Source organism: Papaver somniferum, chromosome 4 (genome assembly GCF_003573695.1).
Source record: "Papaver somniferum cultivar HN1 chromosome 4, ASM357369v1, whole genome shotgun sequence".
NCBI lineage: Eukaryota > Viridiplantae > Streptophyta > Magnoliopsida > Ranunculales > Papaveraceae > Papaver > Papaver somniferum.
Window position 1 is genome coordinate 56,981,977 of NC_039361.1, and position 10,150 is coordinate 56,992,126.

At 36.7% G+C, this 10,150-nt stretch overlaps 1 protein-coding gene across 1 annotated transcript; it reads right to left on the minus strand.

Annotated features, from left to right (window-relative positions):
- Positions 1 to 179: 179 nt before the first annotated feature.
- LOC113275597 (3-ketoacyl-CoA synthase 6-like) lies at positions 180 to 2,187 on the minus strand. Its single transcript, XM_026525135.1, has one exon. It carries the CDS (start codon positions 1,969 to 1,971, stop codon positions 475 to 477), a length of 1,497 nt encoding a protein of 498 aa, XP_026380920.1. The 5' UTR covers positions 1,972 to 2,187; the 3' UTR covers positions 180 to 474.
- Between the last annotated feature and the right edge of the window lie 7,963 nt (positions 2,188 to 10,150).

The window sequence follows — 10,150 nt, forward strand, 5'->3', positions numbered from 1 at the left end:
AGCGTTGGATAGACAATATCAGTAAGACTCGGTCTAACCAATTCGTAAGAGCTAGTCCCACCTTTAGTGACATGGCTCTGAGCTGTGAAGACACCATAACACTCCGACTAACCAATAAATTTCATTACTAACTCTCGCAATCAAAATTTATATATTTTAATTTCAAGATGACAAATATGTAGCTCAACTTTGATCTCTTTTCTTTTTTACCACCTTTATACATCATAACATTTTCATACATAAATCCTGTATACATGTAGTGGGTATTTATGAAATTCAAAAAAAAAAAAAAAAAAGAAGAAAGAAGTAAAATATGGATTGGTTCATTGATGAGACAAACAATAAATGCTAAAGCAATTTTAATTAATAAAACACAACACAGCTTTTTCTGTAACACATTGCATAGGATTTGATCCACAAACCATAATTGTATAGGTGCAGGGAGATGATGATCAGTAAATGATCCATTAAATTCTAGAGCTTGACAATTTCAGGGATATGAACAGGATACCTGTGAACACAATCCAACCATGGACTACCTTCAACAGGTGTTTTGATTGTCCTGTTACACTTCCATACTGCACTGTTACACTTAAATCCGCTACCAAATGCAATTTGCCACACCCTGTCACCTTTTCTCATCCTTCCTTTAGCTTCAATATAACTCAGTTCATACCACAAAGAAGAAGATGATGTGTTGCCAAAACGATGGAGTGTCATCCTTGATGCTTCAACGTGTTCGGCTGAAAGCTGGAGATTCTTTTGTAGTTCATCGATAACTGCCCGTCCACCTGCATGTATACAGAAATGCTCGAACGCTTGTTTAAAATCGGGTATATATGGTTTCCACTTGGGATTAAAGACTTTTCGGCCGATAAGAGTAAACAGAAAAAGTAGTTGTTCTGATGCCGGGAGAACAAGAGGTCCAATCGTTGTAATATTCGATTTAAGAGCGTCACCAGCAATAGCCATCAAATCTTTAGAAAGCGAAACACCTCTTATTCCCTCTGGATCTTCTTCTTCGTAAACACATTTAAAAGCTTTATCATCAGCTCCTTTATGAGTTCGAACCACATGAACTAAGTTATACTTTGCACGGTATCTGTCTCTCCGTCTGTTGGATAAAAGTATAGCTGCACCACCCATTCTAAATAAACAATTTGGCAAAAGCATGGACCTTTGTTTCCCACTGTAATAGCTAGGAGTTATGGTCTCAGTACTTATAACCAGTGCATATGAATTGGGATGAACTTGAAGAAGATCACGAGCTAAATCGATCGATATTAAACCAGCACTGCAACCCATACCAGATAGATTAAAACTTCTGATATTACTTCTCATCTTGTATTTGTTCACCACCATTGCCGACATGGATGGTGTTGGCGAGAACATACTACAGTTGACAATCAATATATCAATATCTTTGGGTTTAATCCCAGTTTTTTTCAGAAGCGCATCAACCGAAGAAAATATAACTAATTCAGCTTCAGCTCTTGAAGCTTCCATTGTTGGTACAGGAGGAATATAATGATTAGCTGGTGGCAAACAAGTTTCTTCCCCTAAGCCCGATCTTTCAAGAATTCTCATTTGAAACTCAACACTTTTAGGATCATTCATATTATTGAGTCTTGAATGTTCCATGAAAGTAGAGAAAGGAACTCTACATGTAACTGGTGGTTTGTAAAGAGCATACTCGACTAAGTAAATGGTTCTAGGTTTCATCATGAAGTAAACAGTGGAAATGATGATAATAAGAAATGAAGAACATATAACTTGAACAAGATCTAGCTCTACTGAGTTCCATAGGCTTAATAATTCATCAGGACCTAATTGTACTACTTGTAATACGATTGCTGCCATGGCTGGTATGAGTAGAAATGTTAAGAAATTGTTTACTAGACATTGGTACCCTCTTTTCACATATTTCAGCTTCACTGAGTTTGAGTAATCTGGTGGTAATGTTGGTGGCATGTTTGCAGCTTCTTTCTTTCCTTCTTGGTATGGTGATCAAGGAGATGTGATCAAGATATTTGAAGATGATAATGGATAATTCTTAACTATTTTGAGATATATATGGATAGAAGAAGATGGAAATAGAGATCTAGAGAACGTGGGGGTTTGATGAAATAAAGGAGTGTGTGTTTTTAGAAGTGGGTGAAGGAGAAGAAGGTGAAGGATTTTAAAGAGTAGATGAAACAGCAAGAGGTTGTAATGAATAAGGGGCGGATGAGAGGAATTAATAAGGCTCTCGCGTCACCAACGGTATCATTATTATTAGCTGGACCGCTAGTCTTTATTTGTCAACTACAAATGCAATCCACGTTAACCAACATATTCCTATTCTATCACGGCATGTCCAAAATAGGGACCTCGTATGCGCATAGTTAACTTACTGTTTTTAAGATCTCCTGCATGCCGTCGTCATCAAAGAAGATCGGAGAATTGCTAAAAATGAATACTAGTATGTGAAGTAAATACGTTTCTCCAGTTATCTGCGGACATTATGCACATCCTAATCATAATCATTGCGGAAAATGGGTCATTTATCCAAATATTTTTAAAACATCGTTCAAATGGACGAGTAAAAGTTATTATGGGTGAAATGAACATAAAAAAATAGCAAGGATGAAACTGAATTAATCCTGACTTAAACTTAAAAAATAGCAAGGATGAAACTGGATGCATCCTGATGTAAATTAAAAATAAGAAAAGGTATTTAAAAATGGGTAGGATGAAATTGTTTACATCATATTTATTTTTACATTTTTGTCCATTTAAACTGTATCAAATCTAAATGTCCTTTTCACCCAGAAATTGTTGATTTTGATCTTTTTAACCAATTTTGTGTAATCATTGATATCTATTAGATGAGTTTGTTGATCAGAATAGTTCCACATTATATGGATAGTCTACAATATTGTGTTTAATAAACCTTGTGCAATCCAGTACGAACTCATCATTTTCCGTCTACCAGAGTTTTTTTTTTTTTTTTTTGCAATGAGCACCAGAGCAACTAATATTGCAAAGTTGGTTTGTTGGAGTGTTGTTGCCGTATTGGTGGGTTGACATTATGATAGTGGTTGGCTGGTTACAAAAATTTAGGTAAATCTATGTCGTACGGCGCAAATGTTATAACTATTACTGTGATGTTTACGTACATGACTAGAAAATTTATGTCCCAACTGTAATTGTGGTTCATATACAAGTTTTTTCAAAATGCAAAAAAGTGTATAAGTTCTTATGGGAAGCTAAATTTGGAAACGTTGATGCTAAATTTAAACAGAGGATCTACTCTATGTTACTTGTAAATCGGGAATGCTATTAATTGGAAGATAACGTGACAACATCTAACAAGATATTAAAGAGATGATATTGTTTTCAAAATGGTCCGCGAGTTATAACTTCAAAGGTGTCACTATTCATCCACAAAAAACCCGCCAAAACAAAAGTAACACAAAAATCCCAAAAACAGCAACATAAAATTTGATGAAACCTCATAGAATTTGACGAAACCAATTTTTGGTTTCATCATAAAATTTGATGAAACTAATTTTGAAATTTGAGATTTTTGTGTCAACTTTTTAAAATTTGGGGGTTTTGTATCAATTTAGTTTAAGATGGAGTTTTAATGAATCCCAATATTTGAGTGGGTTTTTTGTACCACAAGTTTGGTCACTTTGAAAACAAAATGGGATCTCGTTTTTCCACCTTTGCGTCTTTGACTTTTCTCTAAGGTGTTTGACCGAGTCAACAAGAGAAAGGCAAAACATTTGCCAGACTCACCTCATGCTTTAGTGTTTGAATTCTGTTATTTATTTATTTTAACATAAAAGGGTACAATTTTATATAAAAGGTTCTTAGTCATCAAAGAAGTGGCAAGAATAAAAGATTACATGGATGTGTAAACCTGATAGCTAAGGGATTATACCTAAAACTATGTTCTAATTTTCCTGCAAGTATACAGGGTTATTATAGCTAGTAAATAAGCAGGGTAAGTCCTCAGGGACAAGGAGGGAACTGATGTTGTTTTTCTAATATTTTCCTAACTAATTTCTAACCTACAGTGACAATGACTAAGGAATTTGGGATATGGGAGGGACTGCTAGGCTTTGAATCCACCTCTAGCCCTATACTAAGCATTCAACTGAGTATGATACTCTTGTCCTTGTAACAGATAAGGAAGAAGTGTCAAGTCCATAACTTACCTAAGGTGTTTCACCAATGGATAGTTCAATCGCAACTAAAGTATTAACCCGGAGCACTAATTGTTTAATCAAGCACAACTAGTCAAAGGATTAACAATAATCTATCAAACATGAGTTGCAGTTCAATCAACACAATGTTATCCTAACTACGATGGATGCTTGACATACATTGTGAGAGCAGAGTATTGATGCACTGAGATTAAATCTATCATACAACATTTTAAGCATTCAAGAATCACACAAACAGCATAAATAACATAGTACAAAGCTATGGTTTCATCTCAACCTTTACTTAGTGAACTAAAACATGATCAAATTATACTACTGGATGAAACAGATGAAATAGTAAAATTACAGAACACTAAGAGCTTGGTGCTCCGGCTATCCCGGGCATACCCACACACACAATACCATCTTCTATTTATAGTTTTACATGAAATCCCTAATTTCTAAACCCTAATTTTGAAATAACCCGAATTTTGAAAATCGAGAATTCACTCACTGATTCTCTGAATTTGTCTCCTCTGATCTCTTGCTCGTCCTTCCTTTCCTCTTCTGCTACGAACCCATGCCTTCTTGGTCTTCTCTGCGCTCCTAGTTAACCCTAGCTTCTCACTGCATAATTTATAGCATTCAGGAATGATGCTAGGAATGAGAGAGAGGGAAACTAGGGAGATGGGTTTTTGTCGGGTGGTTGTGGTGGTGGAACTCGAGGGATGGGAGATGGTGGTGGCGGAAGTTGCAGGTGATAGGGAAGAGAGGAATTTGGGGAGAAGAGGAGAAGAGGTCGATGAAGAATGGGTTAGGGGCTGTTTGGTTTGTGGTGTAGGTGTTTGACGTTTGGGTGTTGAGCGGGAGTAGCGATCTTTGATGCATAACGAGTAAAGAGCGTTGGATGATCCCATATAGATTGAATCGAACGGCTACGATGGAGAGGTATGTAGCGACCGTTGGATTATGAGATACAACAAAACTGACGGCTTCAGATGGAGTTAGGTACTATAGTATTAGACAGGAACATCAAAGCTCGATGTACTCTGATGAAGCGACCGTTAGATGATGGAATGGATCCAATCTGACGGCTAAGGAGAGAAGCGGGTTTGGGTTTGGATTTTGGGATTAGGATATGGGTTTGGGTTTAGGAAATGGATTTGGGCTTAGGTAATCTTCATCCGACTTCTTCTTTAAGAACAATTTCTTCCTTGTTAATCCCATTTTCATCCTTGAGTCTTCCATACCGCATTCTTCACTTCTTTTCCGCTAGAGTTTCCTTCGGCTTTTTCCCGTGTCTTTGCTCTTTTCGCTACGTGAGTTAACCAGGCTTTATTTAGTACCTAAAATGCAAAATTAATTGAGAAAAGTATTTATTCTTGAAAACAACGAAAACACAGAATATGGGATAAAATGGAGCGTTAGTGCACAAATGATGAGTTAAATGCCAATAAAAAGGTGCAAATATATACAATATTTGGCACTCATCAAATACCCCCAAACCTGAATTTTACTTGTCCTCAAGTAAAACAAAACTAAGGAAATCCTACTTATACCACTGTCGCTGGTCTCTCGATTGCATTTAGCGAATGCAATAAGACTTTTAAACCACTAAGTGTCCCTAGTGGACGAGTTGAAGTCTCGTGAAGGTTTGCTTAGAACGTACCTACAAAGTTCTAGGACAAAATATAGCTCAGATTCCATGAAATGTGACATGTGCAAGACAGTAGAAGCTCACAACAAAATGGAGATGTCAATCTAGCTATCAAAGGCACAATCCTAGCATTGATAACAAATAAACACATGTGATAAGAGTGTAAAGTGTACCTACACATGTGTAAAGAAAGATCGGATGTTATGACTACTAATCACCAAGAGATAGTTTCTCAGGCTAAGAACCGAGGTCGAAATCTAGCTAGCTGTCCGGACTTTACGAGAATTGTGAATGAGTTGGAAGTATTTCACAATTACTCGCGTTGTACATCAATGGCATACACCCTTCCTTTCTTATAACACAAAAACACAAAAGATGACTCTTTACATGACTCTTATTTACATTGACTACTCTCTTTTATTTTTGGAACAAGAGAGGATGGAATTGATAAATACTTGATTTTTTTTTATTTTTTTTTCTAGAACAAAAAATTATTTACAACATGGTAACTCTTTTGATACATAATCAAAAAGAAACAAAAAATTACATGACACTTTGCAAGAGGTAGCCCTTTTTGATGCACCCAGTTAAATTCGATGGTTGTCTTTCTTAATGTAACCTCCACCTTCTATCCCAACCAACCAAAGAACAAGCTAGTCAAGTTTCGTTCAGTATTATAAAGTGATTGGCAATCGTGACTTCCGATAGAACACCTCAAGGATGAGGCTATACATGTATTGGTAGATCGTGTGCGTGCAAGTTTCTTATCACTATGTGAATTGTGCTAGAATCAGGGTGCCTAAATATCTAGACTAAGAATCCTTATGTTTACATACATGCACAAGAGTCAACATTTCTAGGTAAATGAGCTCCATTTTTATGTTTTTTTTTCGAATTTTTTAATTTTTTTTTTGATTTTTTGATTTTTTGATTTTTGTTTTTTTTTTCAAAAAGAAAGAGTTCTGTTTTCAATTATAGCATGTTATCAAAGTATCTACTTTTCACCCCCAAACCTAAACTAAACATTGTCCTCAATATTTCAAAAGATAAACATGATTATAACACATACCATGAGAACGATGCTAAGTGTAGAAAAAGGAAAGAGATTACCGGATATTGGCGAAAGCAAGTTTTGAACTCCATTATTCAAGGCAAAACCCAACAGTAACTCAACTGAATTCACATTGGGTTAGCACAATATATACAAGAAACATATGATTCCACTAAACATTACCTACCAGATTATATACAAACAATTCACTATATACATACGGTCTAAAGAGTTGAGGATCAACCCAAAAGACAAAGTGTTGAAACATAGACAGTTTCAAACAACTAAAATTGGACTGAAATGGGAGCGAGAGTGAAAAACCAAATGAGCTACCCCTAAACCTGGATTTTACACTAGATATACTATTGGATACAAAATCTCGCAGTTTTGGGGGTTCATCATGCACAAGGTCTAACTCGAAATTGACTTTGCTAGGGACGGGAAAACATGCATATTCCAACTGTGGCTCCTTAAAGGTATTGTATTTAGATGCAAAATAGTCCAAGAGGACTTGGGAGGCACACAGTTCCAGGCCTAGATTAGGTATTCTCAGAAAAGTTGGTTTTACAATATTGTTACAAACCAAATCTAGGTTGGGTGGAAGGCTATCAGATTGTGACTTAAGTAGGAAGGTGACATCTAAGTTTCTCACATGCATGAGATCAAGAGTACCAATATTATCAGTCACATCAGCATTTTCTAAGTCATAATCAAGTTGTGTAGCATGCTTATCATCACAAAATAATTGCACAAGTCCAAATTCAGAATCATGGTTATCCGAAATATCCAAATCAGCATCAAAAGAAGCAATACATTGTGGCTTAAGTATGGAATCAGACACATCAACTATATTTTCATGCATAGGATCATTAGTGTCAACAGAAGATTCAACATTACCTAAGTCATGCTCTTCACAGGATAACTGCACAATATCTAAATCAGTAGCCTCATCACATGTATATGGAATACTAGAAGAAACATCATTCATGAAGGTCGGGGTAGAAAAGCCTAATGTATTTGAACCCAAAGGTTCTATAACATTTTCAGCATAGACATGTTCTTCTAATATAACATCATCATCATCATCATCACAAATACATGAAAATCCTACTTTGTCAAAACCATTAGTGTTTTTCGTCCATACATCTGCCTCTAAAATAGGTGAATATGGATTGACATTTTCAGCAATAGGGTATGAAACACTATATCCAGAATTAAGCTCATTGGGAAAATCAACATCTGACTCATGGTGATTACCCATATCATGTGGCATGGTCCTAGTTTCCATATAGGTTTCCCACTGATGTGTTTTCTCCGCAACTTCAGCTAGAAATGACCATGCATCGTCCACAGTTTTATCAATGAACTCACCATTACACATAGATTCAACCAAGGCTCGAGACTTAAAGTATAGCCCCTCATAAAGAATGGAGACCAGTCTCCACTTCTCAAGGCCATGGTAAGGACACTCAAACAACAAATCATTAAACCGTTCAAAATAATGAAAAAGTGTCTCTCCATCTAACTGGACAAAACAATTAATACTTTGACGAATAGAGATGGTCCTATGATGGGGAAAGAACTTTTTGACAAATTGATTTGTGAGTTGGTCCCAAGTGGTGATTGACTGCGGTCTCAGACTGTAAAACCATGTTTTAGCCCTTTCCTTTAAAGAAAATGTAAACAAGCGCAATTTCAAAGAGTCTTCGGATATATGGTCAGGTTGTAAATCCCGGACAATTTTTTCAAACTCTCTTACATGATTATAGGGATTCTCAGAATCGAACCCTCGAAATATAGGAAGTATTTGTATCATGCTTGCGTTTAGTTCAAATGGGCCATCAGTCTGGGGCAAGACGATACATGATAACTGACTTATTCTTTTAGAGTACATGTATTCATGGAGACTACGGGGTTTATTCACATACTCGCCCATTGTTTTCAGAAAAATTTGGTTTTGATGGGTTTTGAAATTTGGTTTGAAAGGGTTTTGAAAAGAAAATTTGGTTTTAAGAATGGGAGCAAAATTTTGGTTTTTGAATGGGAGAAAACTTTTAGTTTCAATTTTGGGAGCAAGCCCACATTGGTGGAGCAAAGCTTTGGTTTTGAATTAGGAGCAAAATTTTGGTTTGAATATGGGAGAAATTTTTGGTTTTGTTGGGTTTTGAAACTTTTGGTTTCAAAATGGGAGAAATTTGAGCAAGGCCCACTTTTGGTTTTGAAAAGAAGCCCAAAAGCTTTTTTGAAAACTTTGAACTATTGGGTCTTTAAAAGTTTGTACTTTGAAGCCCACTGTTGGGAGTTGGAAGGAAGCCCTGGTTTTGAAGCCCACTGTTGGGTTTTGAGAAGTGGGTTTTAAAAAGTTTGTGAAGTGAAGCCCATTTGGGGCTTTAAAACTATTCAAGTTTTGAAACAAAAGTTTTTACAAGCCCACAAATAATCTTTTAGAGTACTTTTGATTACTTTTGATTCGAGAGATCAATATGTACAATCCTGGCCTAAACCAAGAAATGGTCGTTCCAGGCTTGCTTCGGTCACAAAGTGAAGGAGAAGGGTTGGTCTTAGGGAGGGAAGCGAAGAAAGTGTTGAGACCAGAATAGTTGATTCTGAAGGTGTGGTTGTTTTACGACTTGTATCAGAAAGTGGATCTGGCTAGCAGAAAGGAAAGCTATCAGGTGATTTCTGAATACAGTGTTGTTCGCCCACAAAAACTTGTTTTTGGTGGAACTAGGTGAGACCTATTTATACAAGTCGCAATAAAACGTACCCTGGTCTCGAAGAAGCGGAAACGTTTGAGTAATAGAAGAAAGGAGTAAAAGCTAACTCCTGGATTTTATGTTTCCATAATGAAGGATACGTTTTCACCATTACTTTTTGCCATTACTAACCGCCCTGCTTTATGACACTTTCTTGTAACGGGCGTATTGCACGCCGCACGCGGTAAACCGCCAGACCAATACCCTGATGAGAATCCCCCAGTTTGTGACATGTTTTGATGTCTTGAGTGTTTTCATGGAAAACCTGAGCACTTTGCTACGTGTGGAAATTTAAGAATTGAGAGGCTTGCCGTAGAAAAATAGCATGTGATGCTATTTGGCTCGTCTTGGCCGGTCGCCTGCAACTTTCCACGAGCCAGCCAGCTCGGTGGCGAATTTGGATGGCTGAGATTGCATCTCATGAGGAAGGGTATCTGTTGATTATGTCTACCTTTTGTTGGCGCCTGGCAACTTTGTCTGTTTAGCTCCCCTT

Coding starts and splice junctions, on each gene's coding strand:
- LOC113275597 (XM_026525135.1), bottom strand. CDS start 1,971: ATGCCACCAACATTACCACCAGATTACTCAAACTCAGTGAAGCTGAAA.